Source organism: Amblyomma mixtum, chromosome 8, assembly GCF_055824585.1.
Source record: "Amblyomma mixtum isolate Tamu chromosome 8, ASM5582458v1, whole genome shotgun sequence".
NCBI classification, from domain to species: domain Eukaryota; kingdom Metazoa; phylum Arthropoda; class Arachnida; order Ixodida; family Ixodidae; genus Amblyomma; species Amblyomma mixtum.
The window spans coordinates 91,235,578-91,257,561 of record NC_143019.1 but is presented as its reverse complement, the minus strand read 5'-3'; the positions used below and the strand labels follow the sequence as shown (position 1 = coordinate 91,257,561).

At 46.8% G+C, this 21,984-nt stretch overlaps 1 protein-coding gene across 1 annotated transcript in view; it reads right to left on the bottom strand.

The window, feature by feature from the left end:
- Positions 1 to 3,137: 3,137 nt before the first annotated feature.
- The window catches only part of LOC149333482 ((3R)-3-hydroxyacyl-CoA dehydrogenase-like), a 37,457-nt gene continuing 18,610 nt past the window's right edge, over positions 3,138 to 21,984 (bottom strand). The window contains exons 2-4 of the mRNA XM_089558692.1: positions 14,363 to 14,535; positions 5,958 to 6,166; positions 3,138 to 3,536 (exon numbers count right to left, since the gene is read on the bottom strand). Coding sequence (XP_089414818.1) covers positions 3,138 to 3,536; positions 5,958 to 6,166; positions 14,363 to 14,528 — 774 coding nt within the window. The 5' untranslated portion in view covers positions 14,529 to 14,535. The remainder of the gene's footprint in view (positions 3,537 to 5,957; positions 6,167 to 14,362; positions 14,536 to 21,984) is intronic.

Sequence of the window (21,984 nt, the reverse complement as noted above, 5' to 3'; positions counted from 1 at the left end):
AGCCTCATTGTACAGAATTCAGCGACCATGGCACCCGAAATTGCAACTACGAAGGAACGCCAAATAATCGCTGTCCATATCAGTGCAGCCAGTGAGTGGGGGACATAGCAGTTCGTCATTACTTTTCGGTTGCCTTGTAGTTAGACCGACTGCACTATGAATAATACACATTCGAAAGTGCTACAATATTATTGCTAAGTGTGAAACAACGATGCACTGCATATTTCCGGTTCAGTCGTACTATTCCCGTCGCCACACAACCGCATACAAACCATGCCAACGGCATGCGTACTGTACGAAACCGGCGCGTGGGACCCAACATGCCGCTTCGAGGGCGAAACGGCGGCGCGGGGTGGTACAAAGAGTGTCCTCACCCTGAACGCGGAGCGCGCGGACGTCAATGCACCGTGGCCAATGCCCCAACGCAAAACCCGAGCGCTGTCTATGAGATGCCCCACTAAGCTCTATCTGATGTAAAAAAACTGAGCTCCTCTTTTCAGCGAGCGGAGTCGGCTCTCTTGTGTACTACACTTCGTGGTAAGAATTGAAGAAAGAAGAGTCCTTTTAGGTCCGTTGCTTGATTCGTCAGTAGGATGCTGCAGCAGCACCTCCCTTATAGCGTGCAAGAAACTGTTAGCGTTTTAGCTTGGATAAAACGATTGGAGTGCGAAAACTTAGTGTTAGTGCACGAAGAAGGCTGTGTGCAGTGGTTTGGTGTTTAATCTCCCACCGTGGGTATGTGCCATCGGTTTGGTTTATTTTATGGGGTTTAACGTCCCAAAGCAACTCAATCGCTTCAGAGGCAAAAACGCAAGGTGTGTTAGGCTGCGGCGATAGACTAATCGTCAATTTTAAGGAAAAACTACTGTTTGTAGATGGCTACAGTCTTTCCACGCTTTCTAATGTCTATTATGACATCTGCGCTCAAGTCCCCTCAAATCGGCCTCAGCTTGCAATGTCTACTTTGAATGGACCTCATCACACATGCGGCTTGAAGGGTTGGTTAGTGCAGTCCAATCTATTTGTAGCGCGTATCGTGGCGCAGTGTTCCAGTGACGCTCATGAACAATTAGCACTGCTGAAAACCGACCTTGCAAGAGCGTTCGATCCGGTGTCCCATTCTTTTTTTTTCCCCTTTTAAATCATTTCAGTCTTGGTTGAGATCTTTCTACTAGGGTACGCCTTTGCTAGAAAAACTGTCGCGAGCGTGATTGTTAATGGACGTCTCTCACAACCAATTCCTATTTAGACCTCTTTTTAACAGGGTGTTACACTGCACTCGCTTCTGTTCGCATTATACTCGGAGCCATCTCTCTTATAAACAGTGCAGCCGTCAGTAAGTTTTGTCTAATTGGTCACCAATTGAAGGTGTTGGTGACCAGTGCGGATGACATCGCGGTTTTGAGCGGTGATAAGCAAAGCAGCGATAAGGTTATTTGTTTAGCGGAAGTCCTCTGTTCAGTGTCAGGAGCTTGGATTAATTGGTCTAAGTGTTGGGGTCTCAGGTTTAGTAGGGGGGGGGGGGGACCGGCCCCTGCCGAATATGCTGCTATACAGTGGACACGTACGCCATCAAAGTACCTCAGCGTTCCTTTGGGTGGCTACAAGAGTAGTTCACGTTACTCGAAAGACGGCGTGCCACATCTTCAGCGCTATTCTCAGACATTGGTGCCCCATGTTGTCTCGATTTTTGACAGGGCGACCACAGGTAACCAGTTTCTTGCCACTAAAATTTATTCCCTACCCAAAATTATTCATTCCATAAGACTATATCCAGCGTTTTAACGTAGTTATCGGCATTTTTCTGTGGGATTTGTCTTTTGAATCTAAGAGATGTGGTAACATATTCCGGCCTCTATGGGCTGGCGGCCTTGGTTTAGTCCAGCTGTATGTGTAGCAGATATTTTCGTGTTTCATGTTTTTCGTGACACTACACACTCAATAGTACATGCATTCTTGCAAGGCAATTTAGTTCATGGTTTAGCGTGCATCACTATGTCTTCTAACGTTTCTTATCGCCCGTGTTTGTGAGGCTTCATGTATGGGTGTAGTTGGCTGTTCGGTTGATTCTTGTTCGTTTCTTGTGTGAGTTCTTTTTTTGAGAACCGAGAAAATGTTTGTACAAGGACTTATTTCTATGCTCTTCTCTCCACCCACATGCCGTTCTATGTATATTACTTTACTGGGACGTTTCGTGTACAATATAGTAGGTAAAATGGCCCTCCCGCCATGTAAAAAAACATTTTTCGTTAAGATACACACGGACACATTGATGGTTAAAACATGCCTAGAGAAAAAGGGTATGTTTGTGTATGCAGTTAATTGTCACCTTTGTGATGCTCCTGAAACGATTTAGCATTGCTTCATTAATTGTAAAGATGCAATGATGTTCTGCTGCATCGTGCAAAGGACCTTGAAAAAAGACTCAATTTGACGCCACATTCAGTGCGATATCTCACTCTACTGTGATTCGTTGATGAACCCTTTGATATGTCACTTTTAATTAGATTAAACAGCATGTGAAAAACATGCATGATGGACCGATATTGTGAGTGTGTTGTTTCTGGTAAAGACCATTTCAAAGTAGAACGATTTTTCACCTAAACGAATTACATGCCCGGACCAACTTTGAACCGCAATGGTACTCATTCTGAGTGCGGTGTTTTTCGTTTTCCTTTTTGTAGTTCTTTGTTGCTTGAATGTGTCGTATTACAATGTATTAGCTTTGCACATGCTCTGCATTGACGCTTTCATCATGCTTCGTTGCTTAGGCGTGTTGATGGCTTCTGTTTTTGTGATGTTTGTAGGTAACTCATGTACACAAAATATAATATTGTAATAAACACCATGTTGAGAAAAAGATGGTACTAGCCTAATTCTCTCGAGCAGCGCTCTGCGAAGCTCGTCTGTTCGCGCCGCCACGGATTCGACTCCCAATAGTAGATATTGATTTGATTGCTTTTTTAACCCACCCTGGCGTCACTGTTGCTCGCAACGGCACAAAATCCAGAGATGACAAGATTTTTGGTCGATGTTGGTGAGCGTATGAGTGCTTTCCCACTCACATAGCTAACCGTTGATCGGCGCGATAGTCAGTATTCTTTCTATTCTTACGTGAAAAAGTAGCATTTTTGTTTTTATTGCCTTCCCCCGGCCACCGTAATTGCGGAGCCTACCACGTAAGAGCTCTGTGGACAGCAGAGAAATACGACCACTTCGGCCACTTCTCTGGGCTGCGCTGTGCGTCCCAGTGGTATCTGCGAGCATGCGGCGCGTCGCATTTCTTCGGGCATGCCGAGCACGGGCGGCGTGTCCGTCAGCCCTGGCAGCACGGCGTTGCAGCGGATGCCCCGCGGTGCCAGCTCGGCGGCCATGCTTCGCGTGAAGGAGATGACGGCGGCCTTGCATGCACCGTACACGGAGAGTCGTGGCGAGGCGCCGTTGGCAGCGCGACTGGCGACGTTCACGATGACGCCGTCGGTGACGCCGGCGTCTAGCATGGCCTGCGCAGCAGCTCGGCTCACAAGGAACGTACCCTGCATGGAAGAAGGCAATATGGATCGATTCTTTTTTACCCGTTCGAATGTACTTCTATGTTCGTCCACTGCAGACCGAAGGCTTCTCTCATCGACATTCTTTTAACGCCGTCCTGAGTCAACTGTAACTACCGTATCCCGGACACCTCCTAATATCATCCGCCCACCTGACTCTTTGACGCCCCCCCCCCTCCCATTTGTCTTCTCTTCAAATACAGTTTTTAAGTATCTTCCATTGAATTTACCAGCCCAATTCTCCGCCCATTTTCTCGTGCTTTTGTTCAGTGCAAAAATCAAAGTTCAGTACGCGACGAGCGGAATTCCACAAGAATGATGCTCAAACGCGCTCATAAGACAACAGTGTCAGTCTAGAAGCTGACGCCCCACACAGGTAGCTTTTTCTGGAATGGTGCGCTAATGCAGTCAACCTCAGCGAAAGCCATATGAATTAGGTTGCGACATTCGCACCATGATAAGGGTATCCGATATTTCCCCCATAAACGAAATGAAGCGAGAACGGCTATTTTTGCGTGCGCGCAGTCCACGAGCCCTCAGCTTTGTCTTCATCAGCTCTTCGTAATTCAGGAACGACAGTGAAATACGAATAGTTGTGGAGTAAAATTGCATGTACTGCACACAGACTATGAGGAGTTTCGCACGTCCGACAATGGCAATGACGTGCGCCCCGCATTGTCCATGCAATGTTAGCTTGGAGCGCGTCGCCGATGTTTTTTAAAAAAAGAGGAAAATCATCGAGAATTATCTCCACATCTCCGGAAGAGTTCTTCAGCACGTTAAACTGCGTGGTATTGAAATAAAACCTAAGTATGACTTTGGTATCTGGTTTTAAGGACAGGGCTCGTATTCCGTTTTAATACAGGGTGATGCGTGCATACTGCAGTGATAGAACTAAAGACTAGCAATAATTATGAAATGCTTTCACCATCAGTTACTTCGACAATAAGGCGATTTCATCGAAAGTGCGAAGAACTTGAAGTTGAGCACAAATCCAGATTTTTTGGGTCCGATCATATGCGGAACGCTTCCTAAACACTGCGAAACTTGCCGTTATAATGGTATGCATCAGGAAAAAGAAACCTCATGATAAAACGGCCCCTACCATTATTCGAACATCAGCGACGCATACAGACCCTTTGTCTTCCTCGGCGTCTTGCACCAATCGTGCATAAGCGCAGCACTTCGCGTGAAGTGCACAAACTGGGAGTCTCTTACCCTCTGTCTGTGAGGTGTTTCGTTTATGTCAGCCCCCATTAGTTCGTTCGCGCACGTGGCTATTTGCAAATGCCGCTAAGGACCGTTCTAATGCGTCAGACGTCAGCGGTAGCCCGAGACGCTGATTGCGCTACTCAGAAACATCTTCAAGCGGCTGCTCCCAGTATGCAGTATACACCACCCAAAGTGAAGCAGGAAGCCGAGAGATCTGTTCATTTGAGAAAGTCATGTTTTTCGGCAGTTGCTGTTGCCCAGAAAACAACTACGGAGGACACCCTTATTATACACATACAACACAAACTCGGCGAAGGCGGGGCATATTGGGAATCCACGAAACTTGACTAAGACTGCTATAGTGCAGACAGCCATTCCTGCGCGCCTTCAAAAAAAGCGCTTAATTTTACCTGCTGTAATTTTATGCTCGCATGTGCTCTTTTTCATGACATTTGCTATCATGTGTTGCAATGTGAATAGTAATACGGCAGTAACTACTCACTGGCGTCCAACCAAGCGAAGCCTTACGGCTACAAAGGAAAGCTATACAGATTTCTCAGAAGCCTGGCAGTTAAACAAAAATTCATCCTGCTCCAGCGCTCCAACCCAGGACCACCGCTTCACCGGAGCAGTCGCTCTACCAACTAAGTAGGGCGAGAGCAAATTGATTAATAACTCGAAGTTGGAACCGAGCTAACCGGTAGGGAAAGCTTATGGTAGGGCGAGAGCCCATTGATCAATAACTCGAAGTGGGAAAAGTGTTGGTCCAACTTCGCGCTATTGATTAGTTCGCTCCCGCCCTGCCATAAGCTTGCCGGCGCTGTGAGCTCAGTTGGTAGAGCGTCTGCTCCGGTGAAACGGTGGCCCACGGATCACACCCCGGACCAGGGAAATTTTTTCTAACTACGAAGTCTCTGAGCAAGCTGCACGTATAGCATTCTATTGTAAACATAAGGCTGCGATTGGGAGGATACCAATGAGTAATTGCTCTCGTATTAAGAATCTGCTCCACCTGCGGGATTCCGCTAAAATATTGGAGCAATGTGAATAGTAAAAAAACCGCCAAGAGATATCAGACGATGTAGATATCAGACGCAGGTTTTACTGCAAGAGGTGAGCCCTCTGATACTCCATCGGATTTTGCTCGCCTGGTAATTACGAAAATGGGAGCAAAAAGCTGCTCCGGAGCCTCACCTTGAAATTCACCCCCACCGTTTTGTCGAAGATGTCCTCACTGATATCGACAGAGGTCGGCATTTTCGGGTCGGCGAACCCGGCGCAGTTAACAACGATGCTTGCGGCCACTTGGCTGAAACCCTTGACAGCATCGAAGAGCCGCTCCACCGAAGCTGCATCACTGACGTCCACTTGCACTGCCTGGTGGCTGAGACAACCCTGTGTGACTGTAGGCAAGTTGGAGAGATTTAGCCGTTGGGGATATGAATCTGACCCTCTATAGTAGTCTGAATTACCACACCAGATCAGTGATTGCTTGAATGATCTCGATACACTGATGAATAATATTCAAAATGTAGGTAAGTGAAAGCATATAAAGCAAACTAACACTTAACTTCTGCCTACGCAACTTTGGTAATTTTTTTGCGGTGTTCTTAATATGGGCACAAAATGTATCTTTGTATGGATTGTCTTTTATACTTCTGATTTTGTTTTGTGTACTTTCCTAATTCACTACATATATTTTTTATAGATGTGTATTTCTTGTGGCATTTATGTTTTTTTATTTGTGTAACTCTCGTAATAACAATTTATTTTCATGATGATGATATTGTTGAAAAGTTATGAAAAACTGATCACTGACCGTACAGTGTTGAGAGATGTGCATTGGGTGCAGAGGGGGCCGACACTGAGTCAGGCATTATTTTTTTCCTCTTTTGTGTGCCCCCTTTGCAAAAAGTGCTGACCAAATAAAATACATTGCTTTTGACATTGACTTAAAGTAGTCGTAGCAGTTTTACTGAGTACGCCAAAAATCTAGGGCCAGACTTGTGCGAGTTGGAGGCGAAGGTGCTTCGATTTGCCGGATCGTTCAGAGAGACATAAGTTGTCGACCTTGCACAATAATGACGAAGACTTTCTTTGGAAACTCACTGAATTTTATACGCATTAAAAGATCGGGCCAAGATAGTGTGCGAACAGCACGAGCACGAACAGCACGGGCGACAGCCTGCAAAGGCATCGCCCCCGCAATTACATATGACTGCCTGCTTTCTCTTATCTAAGTAGCGATGTATAAAGACATACTCTCAGACCACTTTTTTGGATTCCTGTTTGGTTGTAAAATTCTAATTCGTTTAAGAAAACCGATTCACTTACAGAACTTAAGCAATATTCAAGGCAGCAGTTCTGTTTTCAAGACCTTTAAATATGTCCTCTTCATGGCACCATACATTAAATTAAGGGGAACAACCCTTACGAAACAGAAACCAAAAGTGAAGTTAGCAGTCGATGCGTTATTTTTACAAACTCTTAGTTGTTTCAAAGACTGCCAAATATAAACCACTGACATGTGTATGTACAGACACCAACAGACGTAACACGAATGACGGAATGCGTGGCCTGGACTGCCGTCAGCGCCATGAAGCGATAGTCATCGGGTGCGAGATAATGCTCTCGGAATGTTTGCAGTGTCTGGTGATAGAAAGTGGGAACCGCGGCAGCTTAGAGGGCCGTTCCTGGCTGCCGCGATAAGAAAACTTCAAAGAGCGTTGCCGGGGCCGTGGAGGCCGCATCGGCAAGCAAAAAGCTCGTAAACGCCCCCGGGACGAGCGTGCTGTCCACGCGGCGATCAGGCACAAGCGGAAAAGCAGTAAAAGCGAGCTGCGCACCTGCTTTCCTCAGCCACCGCAAACATACCGAGAGCATTGTCTCGCACCAATGACTATCGCTTCGTAGCGCTGACGGCAGTCCAGGCCACGCTTTCCGCCATACGTGTTAAGTCTGTGGGCGGCTGTACAGGCACGGAGCCACAATTGAAGGCCCGTTGAGAAGGGGTCCTCCAAAAGCACAAACAAATTTACGAACAAAGGGCTCGCAGCCATGTGAATAACTCAAAGCCCCTGTCACTCCAGACGGGCACTGACGGATTTTCAAAGCACCCTCCAAGTACATTTGTCCGCAAAAAGCTTCATATTATGCGTTCTGGAACATTGCATACAAAAACATTCAGGTCAAAGGGATGGATTTACTGGCCGGATTTGCGCTGCTGCAAATGAAGGTCCCCGAAATATTAAAGCCTTTACATGAAAAGGGGACCTGTAAGCCACGAGAGAAGGTGCCGACTGACTACGTCAGAGAAGGATTTTTCTAGTGGTGTGCTAAAGAAACAATGCGAAAATAACTAAATCATCAGATAATACTATGAAGGGCTTTTACACTTCATTTAAAATTTATGGCGTTCTTATTCCATATGTTTTGAAACGTTGTATAAAAAATACATTTTATTCATCGCTCAAGAGTTTCTGCGTGTAGCTGCGCATGCATTTTTGCTTGTAAGAAGGAGAAGGGGTCCGCCAGCTGCCCCACTGCTGATTTTTTTCCTTGGCCGCGTCCACGTTATAATATGAAAATAAAAAAATGGTTTATAATCGGTTACGAGTTGTTGTTATGTGGGCGGGAAGGCATTTTAGTCGGCTTAACTGCACGGGAAAAGAAAGTGGAGACAATAAACTCTTCACCGTAAGTGATCCAAGATATCAGCGCATCATCTACTGGACCTGAAATGTTATAAATGCGAGACACTGCCAAAAAAATAAACATAGGACGGTGGAAGGGCAAAACACGGCTTTGTACTCTTCCACCATCCTGTGTTTATCCTACCCCTATGATGACAATATTATCATGGCAACTCGTCTACAACCATATGCTGCTCAGGCGAAATGATCTTCCTATCTAGTGAATTGTTCCCGACGTGAAAGCTCGAGACTACATTTCATGGTGGTTGCGCTAAGGGCTCGACACTAGCCACAACAGGTTAACATTTCATCTTTTTCAAATACATTCATTAGGCTAGTATGACTAGGCTCCCAAACTGACTGCAAGTGTTTGAGCGTCTACCTCAAGTGCCAGCTCATAAGGGTTCCCGGATATCGCTTATGGCGCCGGCTTAACTCCGCATTTCATCCCTGTGACCTTTCTTCCTTAAATGCCCCCTATCTTCAACACTCACTTCATACTGTGTGCATTCATACACTACTGGTTTGTATGAATGCCAACGCTCCGAACACCAAAACTGTATTGTTTGTTTTTTTTAGTTATTTGAGGGAGATCTGATCAAAGAAGTAAAGATGCTTGTAAATTAGGAATGACTGTTTTGTGTGCTCATGGCTGTGGTATGGGCCTCTTTGCTAACTTCTTCAGATGAAGAAAAAAGAACACAGCAGGACCTCTTCATCACCAAAAGCCTACGTCTTTCCACCCTGCTTTTTTCCGACGTATCCGCCGGGTTACGTCCTACGTTCAGTCACGTGTCACATTACAGCAGCCCAGTAGGACGAGCACTCATTCCTATGGCGATCACATGTACTTTGTTGGTACGTTGCAGATATGGCAATGCATAAACAAACAACCACATCTGGCCTCTTGTCGGCAAAGCGCGCTGCGAATGTTGTAGAGTATGGAGTAAGTTTCTATATTCAGGTGAAAACAAAGCGGCAGTTTTTGCCAAAGCCTGTTAGTACTCAAGAAAAATGTTGTTTTAGGCTTGATTCTCCCAGATGCCACTGCGTCAAATTGTTCGTAGCTGACCTAATTTTAACACTTAGAAATCTGTATAACTCAGTAGAACTTTTTTTTTACTAGGGGACTAGTTTAGCAGCACGGGATTGTGATCATAGGTAACCAGTGGCACCAGCAATAGTAGACCTGGTTAGCACAACAGCCAACCATTCAGTGTCGTCAAGATTATAAAACGATTTGGTCTTGTCTCCATGCAACCACTGCGGGGGTATTATACGCCTGCTCGCGAAGGCGCTACGGCCGTCGAGTCGAAAGACGTATATCAATCGCCTAACCTAATTGAACGAATGCGGGAAGCGCTGCTATAGGAGGTCACAGAGCATCTTAACCACGTGGTGCAGAGCGTTTGTGGTTAATCGCCACTTTGGAGATGAGGTAGAGCCCACAGTGCTCACAAGTCATGAACCGGGAGTGGTACTTTTTACCTTACGGAAAAAATTGCTTGAATTGAAGTTTTTACTAGTGCAAATGTGAAAATATTTTCAATTACAGCAGCACAGCGCATAATAAAACTCGAGTGTGACGATGCCTGTAAAATAGGAGTGGCTGTTTTGTGTGCTCATGGCTGTAGTATAGAATAACAACCGTGGTATGGGCCTGTTTGCTAACTTCTTCAGATGAAGAAAAAAGAACACAGCAGGACCTCTTCATCACCGAAAGCCTACGTCTTTCTGCTCTGCTTCTTTTTCGTCCCACGTCCTAAAGAGACAAAACTGGAGAAAAAATTAGTATATGTTGCGCTTTCCGACACTCTGCTTCCAAAAAGAGGAAGAAATATCAGGCTGCAAAAAGGTTGTTTGAAATCTCCCACCGCACTGATATGCGGTGCACTATGCACTGTTCCCCGAAGCTGCGTTTGTTTGACCCTTGGAAATGATATCATATTTCATTCAAAGTTGGAAAAAAGTAATACCGCTTCCTTTTGGATTATTGCCTCAATGATTGAAAGCATTCATTTATATCCTCACTGGGGCTTGTATCCCACCATTTCACAGCAGAAGGTTGAGAGAACTTTTGCGTTGTTGTCTTGCTTAACTTTTTCGATTAAGGATATCGTAATAAATATTTCTGCATTTCTTTCCCCTGTCTTGACGTTTATAGTAAATGACCAGCTAGTAATTTAGGCTTCGCGTTTGGAGCATTATGAATACTCAGACTGCCTTTTGTAATACGCAGAAATATGCGATAAAGGCGCTAACTGGCATGTTTTTCATTCCAGCATAAAAATTTCACATGACCGTTTTTCTGTTCATTTTGCCCCCATTCCACTTAGCCTGACAATGGAGTTTTCCGGAGAGTTTTTATTGCCCTTCGGATCACTGCCCTTCCATTTTTTATGTTTCAGTTTCTGAAACATAAACTGCGCGGAAGTGTCAGGCTTTCCAGCAATATATATCTGAAATCTCTCAGACGTCCCCGAGGCTTATTGAACTATACTGTGCAATAGCGGATTACAAATACACGTCCGTGCTTTACATCCTGTGCTAGGTTACACAGCCGGAACAGCAAGGTAGTGAAGAGAATAAAATGGAAAGTCGTGAGACGCGATTAGTTACTTTGAGGTATTTTTCCTTTTTGTCTTTCCTGCAGTGTGCTTTTAGTAAATCGATAGGGTTTCGTATTTACTCAAATATTACGGCAACAAACGCTGTGTACTTCCACTTATATTTTCCCGCTTACTTAATATTATAATCTCTGCGAAAACAGCGCGTAATATCCTCCTATAAACTAGAATTACCGCTACGAATTCTAAAGAAAAAATTGCTCGGCTTTTACTTTCTCAACGAGAAGCTCGCAGAGGTCGAAAAATTCCAATCTGGCATGATCCCCTGTTGTACCCGTATAGTGCTTTCTAGGTCTTAAGAGCCTGCTTATGCTTTTAGTACCCTGCTAATGCGAACAGCTTCAGTTCCTGTTTAACCAGCGACATTTGCGTTCTATTACTGTAACAACATCGCGCTACAGCCCCCTACGAACGAGTTTCAGTAATTGCCGCTATATATCCGTAAAGTGAGGAAATGACAGTAGCCTAACGGTAGCGCCGGTCCATTGGATGGTAAGGTCCCCCGGATTTCCCGTATAAAAATAGCAGCATGGATTTTTATGTGGGGCAGAACTAAGCGTCAGGACAATTGCGAATGCAGGCCGCTGAGATAAATATCACTCTAACAGATTTCTCGGAATGCTTGTAAATCAAAGAACGCGTTAGCTTTAACATTTCTCAGCCAAGAGCTTAATTCATGATCCTCATCTTGACTGCGCCCCCTGCAGGACAAAGATCTTGCCCATATCTCTCCAATTAACCCTGTCCTGTTCCAGCTGCGGCCACCCTATTAGCGCAAACTTCTGAATCTCATCTGCCCGCCTAACTTTCAGCCGCCCTCTACTATGGGTACCTTTTTTGAAGTCCAGTCTGGTCACCTTAATGAAAATAAGTTATCTTATCATTCAATTATATGCCCTGCCCAACCCCGTTTCTTCTTGATTTCGACCAGTACGACATCAACCTTCTTCTGTTACCCGATCCCCTTTGCCTTATTCCTGTCTCTTAAAGTTACACGTATCAATCAACTTTCCATAGCTGGCTGTATGGTATTCAATATAAACTTAACCTGTTTTGTTAGCCTCCACGTTTGTACAGGTGAACTCGCATAAACCAACTGAGCCTGATAATAAAATGCCTCTTCTCCATGCGACATTCAGTTTGAACATTTGTCAAATATGAGACTAGGAACCGTATTGCAGACTGTGCACAAAAGGGAGCATACAAATGCGTGAAATGTTAAAAAGCAATTTGTGATCGGGTATGCAACATTTGTGTAATAATGAGGTCCACGTGGCCTGTACAAGTGATAGTGCATTGAACGTGGAGCTGCGCAATGTGCTCCGTGAATGCTGCCGACAAACGTTAAACACAAAGAGAGTTGAAATGCTTCGCTGCAATTAGGCTCAGCTAGAGCTTGAAGTGAGCAGTTAATGAATATCCATCGATGGATCATTGCTTAATGAGCTGTGGAATCTCATACATATTCCTGTTAACTGAAACATAACAGTGTAAAAGCCTTACTTTTTAATGCCTTCTAGTTAAGAGAACAGAATGGAAAGCTGGGCTAGTTGTAGGTTGTTCATGATGAAAATTTCTGGGCGCGAACAAATGAAAGACAGCGAAGAAACCACAGGACAAGCGCCTTTTTCACAACTAGTTGAATGGGAAAGTAACAAACACTTAAATACGAAAAGATATCATAGGTAGGTACAGATGAAAACAGTTAAGATTCCATGTCATGACTGAACAAGCTCAAAATTTTCGCAGATAACCTATTTCCTTTTTTGTGAGAGATAGTGACGGCTTACTCACGCAATTACCGTGCGAGGCAATGTGGAAAGCTTCCATCACCTCCCTGATTCTTTGTTCAAGGTGACGGAATAGGACCTCTGTTGCCACAAAGATAGGCCGGCAATTATTGCATTCTTGGAGGTGTTCCCTCACCCCTGAGGCACTGCCATTGTTGTGCTCTTTAAGGCGAATGTTCAAACAACGCCCAGTCTGCCCTATGTACACCAGACGACAGAGAAAAGGGATCTTGTACACGACTCCTGTTTCACAGCGCACAAACGGAGCCCGGTGTTTGACTGTGCATGCGCGGGAAATACGGTCAACCTTTTCCGCCTTTTTTTGTACAAGGGGGCATAGTCTACCTAATTTCGTGAGTAATTGCGTGAGTAAGCCGTCACTATCGCTCACGAAAAAGGAAATAGGTTATCTGCGAAAATTTTGGGTTTGTTCAGTGATGACATGGAATCTTAACTGTTTTCATCTGTACCTACCTATGATATCTTTTCGTATTTAAGTGTTTGTTGCTTTCCCATTAAACTAGTTATGAAAAAGGCGCTTGTACTGTCGTTTCTTCGTTGTGTTTTATTTGTTCGCTCCCAGACATTTTCATCATGACGTTAAGAGAAGCCAGAAATAAATGTGCACATTCGTAAAAGCCGGGTGTTTTCAGGAATCTCACGGACTCCTTCGGCTGCTGCCGTAGAGAACAATAGTTTTGCTCACTGCATGTTCAAAACTTCTGGCAGAACGGCTGTACAGCTTGGCGGCGTGTGTTGCACCAATTCGCAACACAACCGGCTGCTCCACCACTTTAAACACCTTCATCGAGTGTTCCTCGCTTGCAAAGCCTTCATCACAGTTGCTGGTCTGCTTTCTAGGTCTAGCTGACATGCTTCTTTCGATTTGTACTGCGAGACAGCGCGAAAATGGGAATGACATTTCTTGGCGATTAAGCAAGGTAATTTATATTTTAGCAAGTTTACAAGCATAATGGCTTCCACTGGCGGTGTACTCTTTCCTGTGCAAAGCGACCTCAAAGATTTTTTGTGGAGTTCGCTACGCCCAGTTGTTACTTCTTTACTTCAGATAACTACATATCCTTCTTGGTGCCCTTTCGCTACTTTTTTTATTAGCTGACCATCGCAATAAAGTAGGCCAGATAAAACACTCAGCACGAGAGCATGTTGTTTTGTATATTCTTTTTGACACATTTTATAATCACCGATACAAATTTGAACAGATTTCGAAGATCATGACATCACTCTGCCGTTTTTTTTCGACCATCCCATCTATTTGAAATAAAATCCTTTCTGGAGCTGTACAATTTCGTGCTCAAATGGCGTAGTAGAATATAAGGGCTTCTCTATTATTTCCCTTGTTTACGCTGAAGGCTTGAGCAATAAGTATCAGAAATAATATTCAATGTATTTATAAAGAGGGATATATGAATTTCCAGCGACAGCAAAATCAAAGAAGCGAGCGCTCGTGGTAGTCCACCGTCTATTACCTGGCAAAGACGATGCTACAGCGGCAACCGTTTCCATTCGTCGTCCGGCAACCACGACGCGGGCTCCCTTTTCTGCGAGTAGCTGACAGACAGCGCCACCAATTCCCCCTCCGCCGCCGGCCACGACAGCCAGGCGGCCTGACAAGACTTGTGCTTCAGTGGCCATTGGTGAGCTGGGTGGATAAAATAAAGAATATTATGCAGGGTCATTGTTCCAGACAGCCTTATGATACAATTGGTGCCCTCAGGTGGTCAGGAAAATATTACGAGTCGGTAAATAATTACGCTTTGTGCTGTGGAAATACGGGAGGACAGCCTTCTGCTCCCGCACTCCCACTCCGCGGATGCAGCGCTTCCGCTCGCTAACCGCGGAGAGGTTCATGCTCGAGGGACAAAGGGAGGGACGACACCGCGTGAGCACTCGTATACTATTTATTTCACTTGAAATGAATGCATAAAACGGGCCAGCTAGCCACAAAACGTCAACGAGTCATTCCTCGGCAATAGAAGGCTAACGGAAGAAGGCCTCCCGACTTGCCGGCTGGGGTAGGGCGCGACTTCCGAGGTATAGGCGGAGAATGTTTGTACGCGCCGACAATTGCATACCTGATTTCTCGTGCGCGCCGCATTCTTGGGGCAAAGCTATCCCCGAGCTTCTGCCGGGGGAGATGAGGAGAGCGCATGTTTGCTGCGCTCGTTTCGTTGCCTGAAACCAGAACTCCAGCGGCAATGCACGGCAGATCTCCATGCGCCTGTCGAGGAAGGTGACCTGATCGTGCGGCTCCAACCGCTCACGACGGTAATCGGATCCCGAGGAGACTCTCACAGGCTCTGCGGACCTCCGCGTAGCCTTCGAGGTGGCGCTCCCGTCGCTGCTTCCGCTTTCCCCATGAGGGAAAGTTCCCTCCTCGCCAGGCCGGTGCTGCCCTGACGCACGGTGATGATGGTTGGCAGCGTCGAAAAGGAAGGGGGGGAATATGTTTTCCACATCCCTCCCTCCAACTAGCAACTGGCTATCCTCTGGTCGAAAATATTTTCTACCTATCTAGTAGCAAGGCGTCGTTCCCGGAAGCCGCGGCCGGATATATTTTTTGAAGACTCATTAACAGCGTTGTTACAGCCATCGCAATCAGGCTACTTTGACATGCTCCTCTCCTTCCGTTCCTTCCTAGCGATTTTTCTCTCTCGCTCTCGCGCCGCGTCGTGTAGGCTCCACAAGGGAAAATCGCCCTTCCTCCTCCGATGCTAGCCGGAGGCATGGTGTCTGGTGGACTGTGTCACAAGTCTATGTCATGGCCCGGCCTTGGTATTTGCTACCCGGTCCATTTGACGGGGGGGGGGGGGGGACGGGGGGGGGGGGGGTGAGTGAGCGGCAGGTCTCCAACAACCCCCTCTATTTTGCTCTTTGGGTCTCCTCGCGGTGTTTTGTCGCGTTTTTTTTTTCTTTGTCCTTCCTCTCCCCAGTTGCATGGGTCGTGGACGTAGTCGCCCAGAGCGAAGTGTCTTCCGCAAACCATCACATTCTTTGCCGTTCTGTCAGGAAGGCCGATGCGTTGGAGCCAGACATGATTCAGCTGATAATCTCCTGGCAATCTGTGCCGGATCGTGGCTCGACTCCAGTCGCGGCGTGCGCCTCCAATGACGAAACAGCGTCGTTGCATTTTCTCCGCACACTGAACGGTCGAGAGGCGCGATAGGATCGACCTCCTAAACTTGTTAGCGAACGCATCCTTTTTCATACATCTCTTTGTCAACCCCAGTTAGCGAGCCTCATTGTTATTAATATACTTTTTTAGGCCTCCCGGTCGTTTCACGCCCAGAAGGTCGGGAGTCTGTTTTGATCGAAACATACAGCGAAGCGCAGACCCGGCAACCAAAAAACTGGTAAATTGGTTTTTGAGGAAAGGAAATGGCGCAGTAACTGTCTCACATATCTCGGCGGACACCTGAACCGCGCCGTAAGGGAAGGGAGGAAGGTGGGAGAGAAAGAAGAAAGAGAGAAAGAGGTGCCGTAGTGGAGGTCTCCGGAATAATTTCGACCACCTGGGGATCTTTAACGTGCACTGACATCGCACAGCACACGGGCGCCTCTTGCGTTTCCCTCCATCGAAACGCGGCCGCCGCGGTCGGGTTCGAACCCGGGTACTCCGGCTCGGTAGACGAGCCACCCGTTTGCTTTTCTGCATGTCTGTTTGTGTTCTGCGTGTTTGTGTCTATTCTCTGCTCCTAAGCTCATGTCGTTAAACGGAGCCAAGGTGTAGACAAGATGCGCGAACGATAAGCAGTGTGTCCGCGGAGCAGTCGATTGTGCGAGCGAGGGAAAGGACCTGCGACACACGACACGGCATGCGCACAGAACACGCTGAAACATACATGAACTGGCACAAGGAACTCAAAACCTTATTTGGGGGGGGGGGGGGGGGGTCTTGCATGGCGTAAAAAGAACTGAGGAGGGAGGGCGCACGCAGAGGGCTCTCTCTGCGTGATCACGGCGGGTGGAAACCGACTCTCTGCTTTTACTATTTTTACCTTTTATGACTAGGGTTCAATGCTGTCTCCGGACGCTCCCTCCTCAGTTTTGTTCCCTTCATGCGGGTTTGTAAGGATGTGCCAAAACGGAAGGCGATGACGACCAGACGATGCGACGCCCCGGCTACGCCTACCCTTCGCCAGTCAGTCAGAACGACGCACCAATGGAATGCCTTTAGCGAAAGTTTTTCGTATGACGTCAAACCAAAGGCTCGGGAGCCAGAGCAGAGGACGAGGAGGTTTGCTTTTGGAAGCAAAGAACGAGTTGGCTTTCATTTTAATTTTTACAGCTTTTCGGGGCGTGCATGGCTCTAGTATTTGACAGAGGTTATCTACCCTAGTCAGTTGCCCTTTAAGTGTTGGCCTACGGTTGAGCTCATCCCTGGAGGCCATTGACGAAGTGTCCACGAGCGCTGAGGTGACGACTGCAGGACCACTCGTACAAGCGCGTTGCCAGGGTCAACAGATGAGCAGCAAGGTCACCGGGTACCCCTCCTTGTCCAGCGGCAGGCACCCAAAATTTGTTGGGAGGAAGGGCACGTTTGTTGGGAGGAAGGGCATTCAGTTCCCTCTCGTAGACGCTGCAAACTGCTCGCTCGAGACTCCGGAGCTTACGATGACTCACGGCCGCAGGGTAGCACTCACGGACGCCGACAAAGGAAAGCAGGTCAGGGAGGCTTCTCTCGAACCCTGCATATCACTCCCTCGATCTCCAAAAGTTTGAATCGAAGGCAATTTGGACCACGCAATCTGACCATTTGGTAAAATGCGGAGCAATGCGAGTGCCAATAAATTTTATTTTGCACCGCCCAAGCACTCGGTTCGTTTCAACGTAGGTGGCTGTCTTCAGTCGAAGCGGATTCTCTGTGCGCTGTCCGGCATGATGATGCTAAGCTCTGTAGAACCGCCTTAGCGTCTCTGGTTCAGCGAAGTTATAAATTCGCTCCGCAGCCGAAAAAAAAATAACAAGTTCGTCTGAACGTAGTCAGCTTTCTGTAGTTGGGCGATACTTCCCTGGTCTAGTGAGGTTGATATAAAACAAGCAAACACTTCTGCGCATGCTTGTGCCACAGTACGGCTGTTTCTTCCCAAATTCTACAGACAGCTCTTGGAGAGCCTTCGGCCCATTCGCTCTGACAGTTGCCGAAGCCAACCAAGGGCCAAGGACAACAGCTAGAACACAAGGCCAGCAGCACATACTTTTCTACCAAGGTGACCCTACTCGCTCGCTGCTATACGAGCAACTTCTGAGCGAACGACGCCCACCACTTCCCGCAGTGTCGGAGCGCCCCGGTGCATTTCCTGCAGTCATGGCTGCAATACAAATAAGCAGATTACGGCACCCGGCTCCCAGAGCCGAAGAGACATAATGGAGAATATTGACAGCTATATACAAGAAAAATGGGGCCACCCTTCAGACTTCCGCATTCACTCGCTTCTGGCTTCCTCTGCTCTGAGGACACCTCGTTCTCGCTCTCCATGTGCGGACCTCGTAGGTTCACTTTCCAAAGGTGTATCAGTGAAGTGCTCTTGAAAACGTAGCAGGCACGGAATTCCCTCATGCTGCTATTCCGCTTATCTCGCGGTAAAGAAAGCATAATAGCCTTGCTAGCAACTCCGAATTCGGGTCAAGCCTAACAGTGTTTAAGTCCGGACGGGCATTCCAAGAACCGAACTGAGTGTCGATCCTTGTTCCAAGAGCTTGCCACACATTTGGATGCCATTGTTGAAAAAATGAGGAGGGGAGGAGGGGTGGGGCGACGGTCTTGCGCCTCCATACTCCCATATCGCGGATGCAGCGTTACCGCTCGCTAGCCGCGTAGGCGTTCGTCTCGAGGAAGAAAGGGAGGGACGACAGAACGTGACCACTCACATGATATTTATTGCACGTGCAATGAATGCTTAAAGCGGGAAGGCTAGCTACAAAACATCAACGAGGCATTCCTCCGAAATACAAGGCTAACGTAAGAAGGACTTTTGTGCTTACCGGATGGGGTAGGAGCGCGAATTAGGAGGTATCGGCGGCGAACATTTTTACGCGCCGACAATAGGAAGTTTTAGCTGTGCGTCCGCAAAAGCTGTGCGTACGCTAAGGGCGCACGTTACGCGCACTGCCACCCGTCCTGGCAACGACAGTTTTAGTTGGGAGTGGCTAGCGTAGCGCCCGGGAAGCGTAGGATACAGTGGCGCCCTCTAGCGACAGCAAGTCAAAGCTCCTGAACTGTGGGCTGAGGAAACATTTTCCTCTTTTATTAATGGCTGTGGTGGTTGCATTCGAAGCCTTTGTTTCTTTTTTTAATGTAAATGAATTGAATCAGATGAAAATATAAATTCTAGCGCAAAGTTAAAGAAGTACTTCACCGGAGGTCTTTGCTATGACGACAGGGTACGCCGTAGATAGTTAGGCTTAACAACAAGAAATTCTTGGATTTCTCTTAAAAACGATGACTATTTGTCACATTTATCGTTACGGAGGGGTGAGAATGCACAAAATCAAATTGAATACAACCGTTTAGAGCAAGCTATCGCGTCGAAAAAGGCAGCGGCGATGCAATATTTGTTCCGAAGCGGGCGTGCAGGGCGCCGCCATGTTGCCAATGCTAACCACGCAAGCCACGTAAGCAACGCAATGAAAAGTCCGAAGGCTTGCGTACGTACGCATGACGCAGGGCTCGCACTTGCGTTCTGCGCATGCGCACTACGGTCCCCGCAAGCTCCTTGCGTACGCTAAGCCCTTGCGGACGCACAGCTAAAACTGTCTAATGGCATGCCTGATTTCTCGTGCGCGCCGCATTCGTGGGGCAAAGCCATCCCTGAGCATTTGCTAGGGAAGGTGAGAAGAGCGCTCGTTTGCTGCGCTCGTTTCACTGCCTGGAACCAGAAGTCCACCGGCAAGGCACGACAGATGACCGTGCACCTGTCTCGGAAGGTGACAAGAGCGTGAGGCTGAAACCGCTCACGACGCTAGCCGGATCTCGAAGAGACTCTCAGCGGCCCCGCGGATCTCCGCGTGCCTTCGATGTGGCGCTCCCGTCGCTGGTCCCGCTTCCCCCAAGAGGGAGACTTCCCTCCTCGCCCAGCCTGTGCTGTGCTGAGGCAGGGTGACGATGGTCGACCGCGTCGAAAGCGAAGTAGGGAAACGAGATTTCCACAATGCACATAAAATCCTTCTTAATTTTTCTCACAAGCATGTTTTACGGCATATAAATACAGTACTCACATCCGCAATTCAGGACGAAACCGACCAGCTTTCTCGCCGACACCGATGAGAAAAGAGACTACGCATTGAGAACACTCTGGGCGGCGAGCAAAACGCCGGAAATAAGGTCAATATACTCGTTTCCTGTTATTTCTGAGCTTTTCCGTCAGTTCACTACAGCAGTTCTGACTATTAACCCGTTGTGTCGCATGACGGTGCGGGCAGGGCACTTTTTTTCTTATTTCTTTTTTAAGCCCAAACTAATATCTGTATGATAGCCCATCCGCGGTACTTTTGTGGAGCGGGCTAGGTCTCATTAACCTCAAACTACTTTCTGTATGTTAGCCCAGTATGACGGTGCGGGCAGGGAACTTTTTCTTATTTCTTTTTTTAAGCCCAAACTAATATCTGTATGTCAGAAACGCCGCAGTGGCTTTGTGATGCTGCAGGCAATTTCGTTGTTGCTCACAGCTGGAGCCTAAAACTAGCACGCTCCCGTACCCTTACAGATACTAAGTAGGTTTTGCTTAAATAAACCTAAACTCCTGTCCGCTTTCACAGAGCAATGATTTAGAGCACAATCCCAATGAGTGCTCTCGCGGTTCGCTTTAATAATTACTTCGCTGCTTTCCACGGTTTTCCCAAGGCTGCATAATCGACAGGGTAAAAGATCATCGTTAGTCTTTTCTTTCCTGGTGACGACAGCTGAGTTCATGGGTTGATATTTGTTTAGAAAAAATTTTATTTACATATGTACACATGCCAAGGTTATTGCATATTTGCGCAAACCTTTATATTGATCGTTTATACATTCTTCAGTGCTGCCGGTCGTTTTATCGTGTTGTTTCTGATGCAAGACACGACCAGATTTATCTCAATTGGTCGCATGAAGGCGGAGCCGATTCTACGTATTTTCAGAACGCTGTGGGAAGTTTTACGCGTGTCTCGAAAGATCGCTATCAGCCTTAATTTGAGTGCTGCTGAGGCGACCGCCGAGCACGCTTGTTCGTGCGTCGGCACCGAGTCATTCAGTTTTTTGCGGGTGAAAGTCAGCCCAAATAAAGAGTTTTGTTTATACGCCATTTTGGCTGTCATCCTATGGCTGTCATCCATTTTGGCTGTCATCCTTGGCTGTCAGTCAACGCTATGTGATAATATGAATAACAAGTTGCTAAAATCTAATTTAATTAGAATGAATTTAATGTCGATGTAAATATTTACACCAGCAATATGGAATCTTTTTCAGCATTTGGGTTCCACCTAACCTCCATACTCACCGGTTACACCCAGACGCTCTCTCCGCAAAGAGAATGAACAGGCCACTAAACCTCTTTAAGACAATCATGGCATAAGACAATCATGGCAACATTTACAAATTCGGTTATGATTAACAGTTGGCGCAGGTGACCGTCTGCTTGAACAGCACATTTGTCCTTTATCAATTGCGGTTTTTGTCAGAGGAATTAGCGCCCGAAGGAATGACTTTTGTTCCCATATCCTAAATATGTCTATTCAGCAAAAAAAAATCTAGAGCGCCTGTGCTGTGCTCTAAACATCAAACAAAACAAGAATTTTCAACCGGTTTTCACTCCCCAATCAACATTTTGTCCATCATCCGCAACCGCGTACCTGTAAAAACAAGAAAGGCAGAAGCACCAGCCCTTTAAAATTTCAGGGACGCTAAGACTTCGCTTTATTATTCTCGCAGCATGAAGCTTAACAATTCCATAATACAACGCTCACGTCTGCAAAAAAATAGCCGTTGTGAAAATGGACATCGACGCTACTCAGCTGTTATCCCGGCATCGACCGAATTTACTTTCCCAAAAGAGGGCTGACTTCGTATGAGACGTACTTCAGGGTTTAAAACTGGAAAGTGAAGTTATCATTTCAG